At 30.4% G+C, this 15,811-nt stretch overlaps 2 protein-coding genes across 2 annotated transcripts; both read left to right on the top strand.

Moving 5' to 3' along the window:
* Nucleotides 1–391: 391 nt before the first annotated feature.
* LOC134709365 (uncharacterized) lies at nucleotides 392–6,638 on the top strand. The gene is made up of 5 exons (XM_063569533.1): nucleotides 392–613; nucleotides 1,256–1,420; nucleotides 1,900–1,959; nucleotides 4,317–4,388; nucleotides 5,426–6,638. Exons 1-5 carry the CDS (start codon nucleotides 560–562, stop codon nucleotides 6,404–6,406), a joined length of 1,332 nt encoding a protein of 443 aa, XP_063425603.1. The 5' UTR covers nucleotides 392–559; the 3' UTR covers nucleotides 6,407–6,638.
* A 126-nt stretch (nucleotides 6,639–6,764) lies between these two features.
* On the top strand, nucleotides 6,765–15,447 carry LOC134710674 (uncharacterized). Its single transcript, XM_063571060.1, has 9 exons — nucleotides 6,765–6,793; nucleotides 8,586–8,646; nucleotides 9,159–9,305; nucleotides 9,660–9,737; nucleotides 10,411–10,542; nucleotides 10,839–11,035; nucleotides 11,915–12,041; nucleotides 13,163–13,327; nucleotides 14,025–15,447. The coding sequence occupies exons 1-9, from the start codon at nucleotides 6,765–6,767 to the stop codon at nucleotides 14,376–14,378; spliced, it is 1,290 nt and encodes a 429-aa protein (XP_063427130.1). The 3' UTR covers nucleotides 14,379–15,447.
* Nucleotides 15,448–15,811: the final 364 nt, after the last annotated feature.

The following is a 15,811-nucleotide window of genomic DNA, read 5'->3' on the forward strand; positions in this document are numbered from 1 at the left end:
TTAGCACTCATCTGTCTAAAAATGAATTTTATTACACAATAACTTTCCTATTTGAAAAATCCACAGGGGCCATAATGCGAAACTAAACTCCTAACTGTGTATTGCTACCTTATGGCGAATTCTCCGGCATCGTGATCGCTCACCATCACAGAAATTGTAAAAGATGGACAAGAGGAGTGTTACGTGTAAAATGTTGAGGATTTGTTCCTGCTCAACGAAACTTCGCACATACTGGAAAGGGTATAGTAGTGAATTTTATTTACTTATGTTGTCACTGTTGTCTTCTATTATCTGATGAAAAACTTCATATCTTTTTAATTTTGTTAATAAGAACTGTTTTATTTGTCACTTTATAAAATAAAAAGTTAGGAAAATAAAATAGAAAAAAAAGAAATAAAAAAAAAACATACTCCCGTGTGTACGTTGGTATCGTTAAAATAACGTCGAATACCGCGGACGTCACAACTATTGTTCCACTGTTTCTACATAGTTACGCCAAAAGATCGTGCATAAAGTCGCTCCAAATTTCACTGCTTAATATTCCGTCTAAACCTAGAAAATGTTGCAAAAACTTGCAGATTTCTGGACTTATAAAGATTGGGAAGTTTTGCAAGTAAGTTTATTTCTTGAAATTAGAAATAAAATTTTCCGTTTTATTCATTAATTAATAAAATTTGCTTTCTGAGGGATGTACGCCTTGGTCACCTTCTCCTTCCACAGCTTAAACCATAAAGCATCGCTCTATTTTAACCTTCATTATAGTTTGTTAGCCAAAATAATTTATGGTTTCCATATATAAATGAATCAAAACAGTTTTTCACGTTTTACGTTTTCAATGCAAAGCAGCGCAGTATTAAAGGGTGATGTTGGCCATGGATAAATGTCTGCTTTACTGACGTCCAGCGGCAAAGTAAATGCAAGTTTTAATCTAATATGAATGTTGACAATGCATGGAATAAATATACTCTTTTCTTTGATTTGAAGAACTCGTCATCTTAATTTTACACTTGTACTATAATAAATGACTTGTCTTGAAAATCAGCGCTTATACACAATAGACTTGTCCTTAAGGCTAACTTCCAATTTTTAAAAAGTTTTGTGTAACAAAACCATACTATCTTCAGAAGACAAATGATTTACATGTATTTTCTAAATCTATGCATTAACCCTTGTTTATGCATTTAGGTTGTGCATCCATTTAATCTGCGTCTGGGTTACTTTATTTCTATATCATATTTCGGTATTTCTTTTGCAGACGAAAGAAAAGAGGCCTAGATTTGGTCCGTTGCAAAAAGTCCAAGATTCCTCTTCTGATAAACCAACATCGATAGAATGGCTGAGTGGGACTATAAAACATCAAGATTCAGTTAGATTCGCCGGTGGATCGGGAGAGCCTGTGAATAACACCCACAAAGTTTTGGTGAGGACCTTTGTTTAAAAATAAATACTCAGATAGTGACATCGCATATGCATAAGTGTGTAATTATGATAAAATCTCTAAACCCACTTGATAAAACAGAAGCAATTGAGTACCGCTTTTACTGCAGTTCTTCACCATTCAGTCGAGGCTTTTACCACGAAGTACAGCTCCAAAGTTCTTACCTCAATCGATACTTCCTGTTCGTATTGAGATCTATTGATAAATCATGTTCACGAATATAAAAAAGTGGTACAATTGTCAATAAGACAACACACCAGCCAGAGACTCAAAAGTTGAAGTTTAAACATCTATGTATGGTCACAAAAGAAAGCTTTTAACAATAGACAAAAGTGATAGTGCCATAGAAAATTTGCATAAACATTATTTTTTTTAAAATATAACTATGATCGCCTCGAAGTAATCATTAAAGCTGTCATTTTATTAACATGTTGATTGAACAGTATTTTTTATTTTTGCAGAATGTTGATTTAAAAAAACTTCCCAAAACTTCTGATGTTCAACAAGCAAGTACTAACGAGGTAAGTAAAATTGGGCTTATAAATAGTATATGGAGATAAATTTGTGACAAATAAACTTTTAAGAAGTTGTTTCCCCTTTTGATATACCACTGTGACAAAAAAAGTTGACAAAACTTTCGTGATCTACAGTTAACCACGTACTTTTTGTCAACTAGCCTTTCATAGCTGACAATGCGGTATGGGCTTTGCTCATTGTTGAAGGCCGTACAGTACCATATAGTTGTTAATATTTGTGTCATTTTGGTCTTTTGTGGATAGTTGTCTCATTGCCAATCATACCACATCTTCTTTTTTTATATATTCAGAATATTCAAAATCCATCTTATTACGGTCTATACATAGACGTTAAGCACGTTATTGCGTCAATGCCGTGAAATGCGACAGAGCAATTTGATAAATAGTCTTTCTATGAAAACTGACTAGTTCAGCTTTATGAAATTTATATCCATAGATGAGGCAGGTATTACTGTTTCCAAAAATATTAAAAATATTCTTTAACTTTTCATAATAGTTTCAAATAATGATACAAATATTACCAAAAACGTCAAAAATATGCGTGTCAGACGTAACAAATTATTTGCAAAATAACTTTTGCGGGATTTTTTGTGGTCTAATAAAAAGTTTAAAATCCGCGAAAATTCGCACGAATGATAAACGTCTAATATAATTTATGACGCCATTGCGGTTTTTTGTGTTGATCGAATGGTAAAAATTTAGTTTTTCAAAAATGAATAATCCTCGCCATGGTCAGGTTTCTGAAAATGCTAAGATCTCAAAATTTATCGCTTTTTAGAATATCAGATGATATAAAATTTTGTTTTTATAAATTATTCCTACAAATGTGCTTAGATAGACCATTTCAAATCCGGAATTTTACAGCACTCGCACCACAAATAAAAACGCATTGGCCTCGGAAAAATGTCTTGCAAGATTGTCCAATGTCGAATTTCGCCGCTTTTTACAAAAACACTGTCAGTTTCAACGTCATTTTATTAAATATTCAATTTGTAGCATATAAAACAGTGCTTTTTCGTAATTGTGCTCTCACCCCACAATACGATAACATACTTTTTGATAAGCTGTTAAGTCGAAATGACTTCGTTTTTTTACAAATCAAATGTCTTGCAAGTTTGTCCACTGAGCAATTTTCTTACGTTTTGAACGTTTTCGATTCGGGACGCTATATATACATATATGACTTTTTTGTGTTTTTAAATTATTTCTAAAAGTTTGTTCTTTGTTTTGGTGTTAAACACCACTACATGTATAAGCGACATTTTTTGTATTTTATTGACCTGTCATCAAAGGTAGGAGTAGCCGAACATCAGGCGACCTTAAGTTAAAATAGTTGCAATAACTGTCGATTAGGATCGGAGTCGAACAAATCTCGCCACGAGCGTATCTTAAAATTACCATGCTTTTTATCACTTTATTTGAACTCATTGGGCCTATCATCCTCCTAGGCCATCGAATTCGAAAGCAGTTCGTATTATCATATGATATATGAACGATATTTCATTGTTTTTTAATAACAAGTACGGTCCGATTTTATGTTTTAAGATCAGAGGACAAAACAAAATAACCAAATTACAAATTTCGAAAATAGATAGAATCATAGAAACCACGATAAGAACTGCAATATATAAAAGTAGTTATAATCAAATAGAAAATGAATAACTCTCTAAAATGAAAAAAAAACCATATGGTAATTTGTCAATAAATACTTTAAATAGGTAAAATATTAATTACAGAACAAAAGCATTTCATATCCGAGACAGAGAGAATTAAATATTGTTAAGAGATAAAGAAACTAAAAAGAAAAGAGCAAAAAAAAAAGAAAGTTAAAATGAATATAAAGAAAAATACAACACAAGCCGAATTAGAAGTCCGAAAAGTTCATTTGCTTGCGTATCTACCAGTAGCAAATATTTCATACATATTCAAGACTTTGAAGTATCCATATCGATCAAAAATGAATACAATCAAAACTAACAAAGTATACTCGATTACCGACGTAAAACGTCAAATTTTGACGTTACCAATTGGGACGCAATATCGTGCGTAACGTCATAGTATTACAACAAAAAATCAAAGATGTAGAACATATTCTATCATAATCATTTGGTTACTAATGTAATAACTGTCTCCTCCATACCCGTCTTGAACATACATTTTTTTTAAAAATGAATAACACTCCTAATGCTCAGATTGGTTGTCATCGTGCAACACAGTTAATAACACCATATAGGAAAAACATAGAACTCCTTTTGTCATAAGACACTGTCAAACATCCAAACATACTATCCACACTCATCTGTGTCCACACTTGTATTACAACAAATTAATTCTGTTTTCAGAATACTGACAATGTTGCACCAGGATTCTTCAATATACAAAATTGGAGAGAAACTTTTGAAAGGAAAATGGAGGTATTTATAGATACAAACTTTAAATTGAAAACTTTCGTAAAAGACCGACTGCACAAATCCGTAACATAGATATAGGAGGATGTGGTGTGAGTGCCAACGAGACAACGCTCCATCCAAATAACAATTTAAAAAAAAAGTAAACCATTATAGGTCAATGTACGGCCTTCAACACGGAGCCTTGGTCTGATTTATAATTTTGAGCCTCAAATTTTTATTTTTTTTAAACTTTGCTAAGAACTATGAAAGTCTAGCTTTGAGTACTAACATTTCTTTAATTTTTTTTAAAATTTTTATACCATTTTGTTCTACTCTTGATACCCCCGCCATTATTTTCTATCCTTTTTAGAATTTGGCACCCCATTATTTTCTATTCTTTATTTGTCTTGGACAATTTTCTCCTTTCTTTATGGTTTTTGGCCATTAATATCTGTTCTGTAAACCCCTACCAGACCTCTTTTAGGCAACTTATGAGATTTTACGATTTATATCGGCAAAACCTTATAAAATATAAAAAATGGCTGAAAAAAATTAAAAAAATCAATAATAAAGGAACAAAGTCGAAAAGGGAAAATGGCTCAAAGGATTAAGAAATGAAGGACCTTCCATTCAGACTCTCCCAAAACACTTCTTAGTCTGTGGTTCGACAGTTTGTCCCGATTTTCCTATATTTATAAAGCAAATAAATTTTGCCTAATTCAGTTGTAAAGTCATTATTCATATCAAGAACCTGTGAATTGAAATAAGATAGGTTCAACATTCGTTGTTTATTATTCTTAGATATATAATTTGAAACTAAGTTAAAAGTAAATAATGGGAGGATACCAATTAAATATATCAAACTCAACAATCGAAAGATCAATACCACAATGGAAAAACAAACTGCAGAAACGTGAAATCAAGTCAAATCAAAAAAGTAAAACCAACCCCGTGTAAAACCGACTGAAGTCAGATGACCCGGTAGTCTATACATTAATGTTTGAATGTTCTGAAGATTATTTCAAATGAAATAAAATAATGAGTGACATCTTTGATTTCAGATACCAACATACACTGGTTTCTGCACTTCATACACCGATTATTCAGACCATCTTGCTTCTCATTGCAAATATGTCTCTATCGAGGACAACCAATCAAATCTACAGGACATTTATTGGAATGAAGATTCATATTACCGGTCTGCACAGGAAATCAGAGAACATAACCGGAACTCCGATATATCGAAGCTTAATCTCGCTTCTGGAATAGATAGCGATATAGCAGATATTGCTGCTCAGCTGATGCATGGAGATTCTGTTCTTGATGTCGTAGACAAAATGGCTGCCAAAGACGACTGGAAAAGCAAAATAAGTTTCAGTAAAACTGATTTCCAAATACAGCCTGCCAAAACAAGAACCTTGAAATTAAACGACTGCACTGAGGTTGTCGTTAACCTAATTGAGAAGACCCATCCGATGCTTCATAAGAAACCGATTTCCAACACTAAGACTCCATGTCAAACGCCATTTTTACCAGTTCATCGACAAAACGCTTTTAATCAGATTCCGATTTCTACAGACTCACTCCTTCAAAGATCAAACGTCAAACTAAACTTCTTGTCTACAAAGCAGAGAGCAGATCCATCCACCCCACTTTTTCGATCAAAATCAGACTGTGAGGTGAACTTTAGCAACATCTGGGACAGTATGCATCAGCGTTTTGTCGTTTGCTCTGCATACGAAAATAGAAGGACAACAATGGAAGTACCAGTATTTATCTCCGCATCATTGGGATCTGTACAAACAGCAGTAGTCCCCGAAAACCGCAAAAGAAAGGCTTTAACAACATGCACTAATCAACCAGCTGCAAAACGTCAAAATAGTTGTAATAAAAAATCTCAAGTGGCATCTCGATTGAAGCAGGCTGCATCATCATCATGTAATGATCTTTTCGCTACACCATTGTTTATTCCATCAAAGCTTGACCAGACTGCTTGTTTTTCATCTGCAAAGAAATCGTCAGCAACATACAGACATCAATAAGAACAAATATGACAATTCTAAGCTCAACTGTGATAAATTAATATGACAATTCTAAGCTCAACTGTGATAAATTAATATGACAATTCTAATCTCATCTGTGATAAATTAATATGACAATACGGGTAGTTTTATAACATATATATTTTGTATTTTTCTCTCTATTTTTATAACATTTACGAAGGCTTTATAATGATTCAAAATGATTTTTAGATAAAAGGTAAGTATAAAAAAAAATTATTCGTTGATCATGATACAAATTCATTTTAAAGCCTTTATTTAATCTTATTTTGGCTACAAACTTCGTACATTATTCTTTATTTTTTTGTGTAAATGCATGTGTGTAAGATTGTACGATTGTATGTATGCTTGTGTGAATGCATGGTGTGAGTAAGTATGTTTTTTAGTTTGCTATTATGTATATGTGTGTGTGTGTGTGTGTGATGTCTTTGTGTGTGCGGTTGCATGATTGTTGGCTGCATGTACACAGGCAATTTTTTCCAACGTGATTTTAACATGAGAATCACGTGATATTCACGTTGTCCACACAACGTGAGTAGAACGTGAAACGAGCAGAAACGTAATATTCACGTTGTGAGCACAAACGTGACAAAACGTTGTTCACACGTGATATTCACGTTGTGTATAATATCAACGTGATAATACAACGTGATATTCACGTTTAATATATACCACGTGATATAAACGTGATAATACAACAGGACATTTATGTGAAGCAACCATTGGAAAATATATGGGTGTTATGGGGCAAAATATTTTACATTGTATTGTATGGAAAAACACCAAGAAGTTCGAACTTTTGACGCAAATTCCAAAACCTCACCTAAGTACATCCTTAAGGGGGCTCGTGGGTCTAAATATTTTTTTTTTTATCTAATACAGGATTTCTCTATATTTTTCTATAAATGAACTTTATCTTATACTTAATAGAAAAATGAAATAAAAAAATGGGGTCACCGTTCATTTACGCTCACAATCTGCCTTCGGAATAAGCATACATTTTTGTTGATGTCCTTTTTTCTGTTGAACTAATAGGAGAGAAAACGGTAATATCGAAATAAAAAAAGAACTAAATTACAGAAATTGCTCAAATTTTACAGTTATTTAGTTTATGTATAGCTTATTTGAAAACAACAATAAAAAATATAGGTCACCGATAACTTCAATTTTAATCCCAAAAAATGGCATTTTTGCAACAAAGGGAGATAATTTGAAGCTTTTTCAATGATATCTCATTTTAAAAGTCACCTAGGGTCAACACAAATTGATTTTTTGGAATGATTTACTCATAAGTAAAAAATAAACTGAAAATGCCATAGCTTAAAATAAAAAGACACACATCCAAAGGTTCATTTTCATTTATCCAACTTTTTAAAATTTTAGGTTGTTAAGGTAAAAAAAAAAGTTGGATAGATGAGATCAAAGGTAATCAAGAACAAAGGGTTTTTCAATTAGAGTTTGGGTTGAATGATAGATGAAAAATAAGACTGAAAATTATACCCGGATTTAATTTTCTGTAGTATTAATAAGAAAAGCATGTTAAAATGTGCAACTAACATTTAGTTAATGTAATGTTATTCATTTGAAAGTATTTTAAAGTTTTTTAACCATTAATTAAAATGTGAACTGGATAGAAAAATATCAGTTGCACTTTTATTCATGAAGAGATTTGTCAATGAGATAAAGCTTTTTTGATAGATCCTGTTCATTCGTTTTTTACTGTTCTTCTGACCAATTGATCCAAATGAGACAAAATATAAGTTGAATACGTTTTACTACACAAAGACTGAACAGAACAAAATTCAAACAATAATATATAGGTACCACTTATAGTCGCATTGACATCCTCTCTTATGATTATTCTGTTTGTGTTATTTTGGGAGAAAAACGAGCTAGCTTCCCTTGGCCAGAGGTCAATAAAATTTCTGCAGCAGTACCTAAAGTGTGGGCCAGGTGAGCTAAAAAGTTGGATAAATGAGAAGACGCCCATCTAAACAACATGTTAAGGGGTCATAAACCTTAAATATTTAAACAAGGCTTTGGAGATATTAAATAACCTTTGAAACATTGATTGCCATATTCAATAAAAAAAAAACAACCCAGTAGAATGCTATACCCTATGTTATATATAATGATGTTCAACTGATTTTTCCATTTGTAGAGACACTCCAACTGGATTACTCCATTTCATGTATTTGGGTTTAGTAAAACATCTCGTGCAGGTAAATATAAAATAATTGGATGGTATATACAAAACACAACTTGACAAAACTTTTTCACATTTAGCTGTTGGTTTTATATTAATTATTTTTTTTTGTCTATGACCACATTTTTTTATGTTATTTCTAATCACATGACTAAAGTATGTCTATGGGTTGATAAGAAAATAACGTCAGCCGATTAAAAGACGCGCTACATCCCAAATTAAATTATTAATATATAATAACCATTATTATTATAAGAATTTGAATTTATTTTCCAAAACATTCCAACAAGTGACATATGACAGACAACACATTTATTCTAAAATCTTTCACATTTCTTTAGTCATTAGTTGAATAAAGTTTGATAAACATCGGTTTTATGTTGTTGTTTTTAAGATGAAAAAGTTATAGTTTTAAAATAATTTAATACTTTTATATTTTTTTTTGTATGTATAATTCTAAATCTTTTGAGTTACTATACTTCAATAATTATAAGTGTAGCTTAATGAGTGCATTTACTTCTTTTGCAGTTATGTTTGACAAAACTTTCAGAGCAGCAGAAAGAAAAATTAGAACTGCATCTTAATAGTTTAAACTTGACTTCTTTTCCTTACCCTGTGAATGGGAAATTCATTAAATATGTTGACAGTCGACAAGGAAAAGATTTTAAAACATATGTAAGAAATATTTGATATACATTGTTATTGATTTTTTTATAATGTTTCAACCTTTCACTTTTATAGTTCATTACAGTAAAATTTGGTAAATGCCACTATCAGCCCTCTTTGCTTAATCATGGTAGCCAGCTTATAATTATCCAGAACACTGGCAAGACTTATAAATTAATATGGGAGTCAAATTCACAGAAATTTTTGTGTCATTCCTTTTAAGAAACTATAAATTAGAGTTATTTTATATTTGATAGCAAGTGTTGCTTAATTTTAAGTAACTAAATACTAAGTACTTTATTAGGGAAATAATTTTTGAACTAATTTATTGTCCACAGTTCAACTTCTTTTGACTTATTGCAGGTGCAGGTGGCATTTTTTAATATGGAGTATGTCCGTCTTCCAATGAAATACCTACAAGCAATATCAGCCTTAGCAATGGTAATTTTCTATGTAACATGGAAATTATTTTTATAAGGTTTTATGATAAGGAATGAAAATAAGATATCTATTGGGACTGACTACCAACCAATCAAAATGTTGCATTCTTATATATATCAGAAAATATTCAGTAGGATATATTTGTTCAATAATCTCAATAACTATCATCATATGTCATATTTAGATAAGCTTGATTTTGCAGCTTGTATGTTCATAAATTAAGGAAAAGGGAAGGTTATTGTACAACATAAGGAACATATCCAATATCATCTGTGAAACCCTTATTCCATAACGGTCAAGCAACAAGTGATGGCCTTGGTAAAATATACGAAGGAATGATTTCAACTTCACTATTTTGAACATAAAATGAAGTAGATGTGGTATGATTGCCAGCGAGACATCTCTCCACCATATATCAAATAACATAGAAGTTGACAAAAAATGTATGGACCTCAACAATGAGGAAATTCCACATGACACAGTCCTGTCGAAATTACTGATATGTATACATTTTAAAGGAGATTTCACCAACTTTCTGATATATACATTTATAAAAAAATGAACTTGGTGTATAAATTTTGAATAAGTTTTGATAAAATCATACTTACTGTAATGTGGTTATAGTCATAAAAAGTATATTGTATGTGTTTGAGTTGCTTTCTTTTTTTTTCAGATGTCAAAACACATTCACACTACAGAAGGTACTGAAACTGTAGATAAAGACATAAAGAACTACATTGCCATAATAAAAGAGAAAATACCAGAGCTTTCCAGTAAAAAAAAGACTCACTTGTGTATGCACTTGGTAAGTTGAGATAGTATCTATAAATTAATAAAAGTAACTTAGTTGTCCTCAGTGAACAATATTCATTGGGATATGATGGATGGGGAAAAAAAAATTTAAATTGTAATTTTGCCTCATGAATGAAAAGTTTTATTGAGTAATGCAATTGCTTAAGGAATAACATGTGATGTGCAGTTAGCCAATCAGAATTACATATTATAGTGAAACATACATCTAATGTAATTATTATATTATGTAATTAGACTCTATGTTAAAATTAATACAATTTAATACAGTGTATCATTTAATATCTGTAGATTGATGATATTAAAGAACATGGATGTTTATTGGAATACTCTGAAGATGCATTCGAAAAAAACCATGGGCTCATTAGATCAGAAATATTTATACAAAATCAGTTGGCAAAAAGTAGAGATACAGCAGCACAATTTAGCAGAAATGCCATTCTGGAACACATCATTAGTGGTGGTTATTTCTTAGATAACAACAACTGGTATGTAGAATCGTGCGTTAATGCTTTGATTATTTTTTACCGTATAAGAATTCTAATATGAAACCTGTTTTAAAATGAAGATTAAAATGTGTTTCATGTCTCATTTTTAGGTATCATCCAAGTCAAATTTCAAGTTTTCATTACATTAGTAAGTTAATGCTTTGGTTTTGCTATGAATTAGACAGTTAAAAAATTTCAACCAATTTTTACATGAACCACAAAAATATGATTTGCCGACTTTTTGAAATGTTCTGGATCCACTACTGGTTGGTAAGTCAATTAGTCCAGTTTTTACAGCAATAAATTTCTTTAAAAATTGGTCTAATCATGTATCAATTATTATGAAATATCAGAATTATCTCATTTAAACAAATGACAGTTTTAGTAAACAGCTGAATGAATACAGTTGAACTAAGCTGTTTAGAATCAAGTGATTAACAAATTAAGAAAAGTATATGTAAGAATTCTTGTCATAGTAGGTTATATAGTAATGGTTTACTGATATAAGAGGTCGCTAACATGACTATACCAAAATTGCATCTATTTTGACAGTTTTTTCCACCTAAATGTCTTTTCAAGATTCAGACGAAAATTTCCTTTCTTGGTTTGTTTTGTAGGGAAGACCTTTTTAATTTTATAGGTTCACCAATATGATTTTTAATCGGTATTTTTTCATAGGAAAATGGACTTGATTGGACCTCCGAACTATTCATGATTCCATTATGAGGAGTCTCCTGAAATTGAACCAATGCTCTAGTTCACATCATTAAAAATCAAATAACAAATGTTTTATTTTATTTTTTCATATATTAAGTAGAACCATATTAATAAGGTGTCTTTGTAAGAATTGTTGAATTGTTGAATATATTTTTATTTAAGGATTCAAGCCAGTCAACAAGTCCAAAGTTTTGGAAGGGTTAATATTGTGGAGAAATTTATGGGAAAAGGGAACGAGACAAAAGGGAAATTCACCCTATCAAAACTTGAAAAGAAAGACAATCTACAGGTAAATATACTGCAGCTGTGCTATTTGAGCAGTCAAATTGCATTGACTGTATATTCATATGTCATATACAGTCCATGACAGTATATCACCTTGTTTATGACGTTGACAATGGGTTTCCGTAGAGTTTTATTTATGACGTCAATAAAACATACAGGTTCGCGGAAATTTAACGTCGTCCGCTTCAAATTAAGAAATGACGTTTTTTACCCAAAATACTTCATTCAGAACATTTTTAAGAGTTGCAGTATATAAAGAATAACCATACATTGTCTTGAAATATCAATTTGTTATTTGTACTCGGCTCGAAACAGGTAGAAATGCTTGGCACAGCCTCGCTTTCTACCTGTTTCTAAGCCTTGTACAAATAACATTGATATTTTGAGACAATGTATGGTTATTCTATATATTTATAGTTGTATGATGAAATCACTATTAAAATGGTTTGATAGTCATAAAAGTTAAAATGTCAAAAATTCCTTACAGTGTCAATATGAAGAATAAAAGATCGAGGCTTGTCAGATTTACATCAAACTGAAATACACTTATTTTCTCAAAATATTTTTGAACATAATTGGTTCCTGATCAAAAGTAAAATGTAACTCTGCCATTCTACTTTACACAGAAAATTGAAAGTAAATAAATGTGTTCGAACTTCATTATTCATTTATTTGAGGAGTGACTGTAACATTTGTTTCTGTCTAAGGAGAAATAACATCAAAAATGTGTTGCAAACTGATTAACCCTTGTAGTGAGTTATGTTACAGTATGCATCAATTTTTTTTTTATAATTGTAGTTGGAAAAAATATTACAGTCTTTTCCCATAATTAAATTCTAAATTCAATTTTAAACCATAGAAAAACGTTATTGACAGGACTAAATTACATGTCTATTTGATAAGAAAACAACAACAGCCAATCAAAAGATGTTAGATGTCAATTAATTAGAGGCTTATTTTTTATGCATTTTAGTGCAATAGAACAAAGAGTAGTTCACAGACAATTTCTTACAATACTGTTTTTAAAAATAATCAGCACATTATATAATCTATAGATATACACATTTAATTCAGTATGAAATGGAGTTTTAAATTATCGAGTTGCATTAAACAATATATTTTCAGAAACTAAGTGACCTTCAAATTCTGCAAGCCTTTGTCAACTGTGGTCTTTCGATATCATCTTATAATGAGCAGTGTACTGTCACACAATTCTTTGGTAATGCATTAACCAAAAGTGGAGAAAGAGCAACCCTTGGAGGATATGTTTTGTATCTTGAGGAAGAAGAGGTATATTAGTTTGTGAAACAAATAAACTCATTGTTTTCATAGGATTGTGAAGATTTTTTTCTCATCTTAACAAAACAACGAATGCCCTTGTTATTTTATGCAAACTTTAATAATTGATAATTCATGAGTATTTAGTGTGTATTTTGAAAAAGTGTTTAAACTGAAAGTTTGATATTATTCCTAAGTTGTAGACAGATCTTATACAATTACTGTCTGTTAATGAGGTAAATATTTCTTATTGACTTATGAAAAACTGATATTCACTGAAACCACATATTTACTGAAACAAAAGACAGTAATTGTTTTATGGAACAATTTTTTTCAATGGATAAAAGTTACGGTCAAATCCACATTTGACCATGAGTTGTTACTAAGGATAGACCTTTTCTTTTAATCATTGGATCATCAAATGTCAAATAAAATTCAGAATTGAAATGGGGAATGTGTCAAAGAGACAACAACCCTACCATAGAACAGACAACAATAGAAATAAGCTTATATTGCTATGCAAAAAATAATAATTGCACCATAACATTATACTTTTCTTTCTTTATTTTTTTTTAAAAGTATATAAACATTCCTGGTCCAGAATTATGACATTTCATAATTTATATTATATTTTCACTTAACTAAATCAAATTTATATTAGCCTTACAACACTTGATTACTTGTTTAAAACATATTTGAACGTTTACAGGAAAAAATTGGGAGAATTAAACAGCTAGCTAACATAAAAAGTGGAAAATTGTGTATTGAGATTGCTGTAATTGTAACAAGCAGGCCTGTGATATACAGATGTCAGAATATAGAAGCTGTCATGTTTAGTGCGGAGGAAATTATAGTTCCACTGAAAAACTTAATACAAAATGTGCATCTTATTCATGATTGTATAGGAGGTTTTTGCCCTATAAAAGAAACAAAACAAATTGTCAAAGTAGAACAAGAGATGATAGAGAAAACTATCAAACATTTGCAGCATAACGTTAATCATGATGTTTATTTGATAAATAAATTTAGATTAACTCATTTGAAGGACAAATATATTGTATAGTTAACAACCAAAATTTGTTTTTGTATTTTTGTTAACTTAAGGAGGGTCGTGAGTTCAAAAAAAATCAGCAAATATTTAAACATTCTTTTTTCATAACAAATTTTATTCATTACACTATTATTTATAACATTGTGATATGGTTAAAAAATGATATTTATTAATTTTTTTGTAAATGATTTAATTAATTATAAGCTCCAACAAAGATACGGTTATGGTAACATTCAAGAGAACTTTTTTCAAAAAAGAAAAAGGTTTATTCAGATTAAAAGCACTTTATGTGTATATAAAAAAAGAGGGAAATTAAGGGTTTTAATATTTTACCTGTCAACTCACAATTTTGCTTAAAGTATTGTTATCTATATTTTGATTATAGAAAGAAAACTTTAAAATGAGGAAATTAAATGATGATTAAAAATTGTTGTACTGGCATAATTTATATCATAGTACAGGTACTTGTTCTGTTTTACCCATAAAATGTGTCTATGTAATTATTAGGAATGAAAAATCTGATCAACAATTATGTTGCTTCATTCTTATAATTTATAACACTTTATGCTTTCCTTTGTCAATTGAGAATGGTTCTTAATACCTGTATTTAATAGTCAAAACATGATGAGAGTTTTAAGGGATATATTAGTGATTGAACTAATTTCTGTAAAAATTAATAACTGCTGATATTAAAAGGTTTTCAGTCAACAAAGTTGAATGCATGATATGTGTAGATTAAAATTATGAAAAGGTTTAAATGATTACACATACATTGGTTTAGTATAACAAAGATAAATTCTCTTTTTACAAGTTTTACAGTGTCAATGAAAATTTGTATCCCACTTAGGGGAGACAATCCAAGAAAATAACTACAGGGCTGATTTACTGGAACTACAAATAGATTATTGAATATTTACTTCCATATTTCAAATTTCAAAAAATGTTGGTATGTTCTTAACTTATATGGTGACTTATTTTGCAGATTGAGAAAATAATTTTTAGCTATGAGGTTAATCTCTGAAATAAACATCAGAAATGTTTTGTTTTCTTGTTTTCTATATATATTTTAATTGGTAAAAAAGGTAACTTATAATTAAAGAAACTGCCCCCCCCCCCCCCCCCCCCCCCCCCAAAAAAAATAGACGTGAAAGATAACTCAACTTTTACCTCATGTGAAATTAACATTATATTTACACGTTAAAATCATATAAAAAAAAAGATATGTGAAATTAACACAATATTTTCACGTTTAAATCACGTTAAAAAAATGTCATATGATAATAACGTTACATTGAAACGTGAATATCACGTTAAAAAAATATCATATGATAATAACGTTACATTGAAACGTGAATATCACGTAAGCAGATAGAAACGTGATTATCACGTGAGAATATCATGTTTGTAAAATACACGTGATATAAACGTTTATCCGGTGTGATACA

Source organism: Mytilus trossulus, chromosome 3, assembly GCF_036588685.1.
Source record: "Mytilus trossulus isolate FHL-02 chromosome 3, PNRI_Mtr1.1.1.hap1, whole genome shotgun sequence".
Lineage (NCBI taxonomy): Eukaryota > Metazoa > Mollusca > Bivalvia > Mytilida > Mytilidae > Mytilus > Mytilus trossulus.

Coding starts and splice junctions, on each gene's coding strand:
- LOC134710674 (XM_063571060.1), top strand. CDS start 6,765: ATGTATGCTTGTGTGAATGCATGGTGTGA. Junction 6,794..8,585: donor TGTGTGAATGCATGGTGTGA/GTAAGTATGTTT, acceptor TTCCATTTGTAG/AGACACTCCAACTGGATTAC. Junction 9,738..10,410: donor CAATATCAGCCTTAGCAATG/GTAATTTTCTAT, acceptor TTTTTTTTTCAG/ATGTCAAAACACATTCACAC.
- LOC134709365 (XM_063569533.1), top strand. CDS start 560: ATGTTGCAAAAACTTGCAGATTTCTGGACTTATAAAGATTGGGAAGTT. Junction 1,960..4,316: donor AACAAGCAAGTACTAACGAG/GTAAGTAAAATT, acceptor TTCTGTTTTCAG/AATACTGACAATGTTGCACC. Junction 4,389..5,425: donor CTTTTGAAAGGAAAATGGAG/GTATTTATAGAT, acceptor CTTTGATTTCAG/ATACCAACATACACTGGTTT.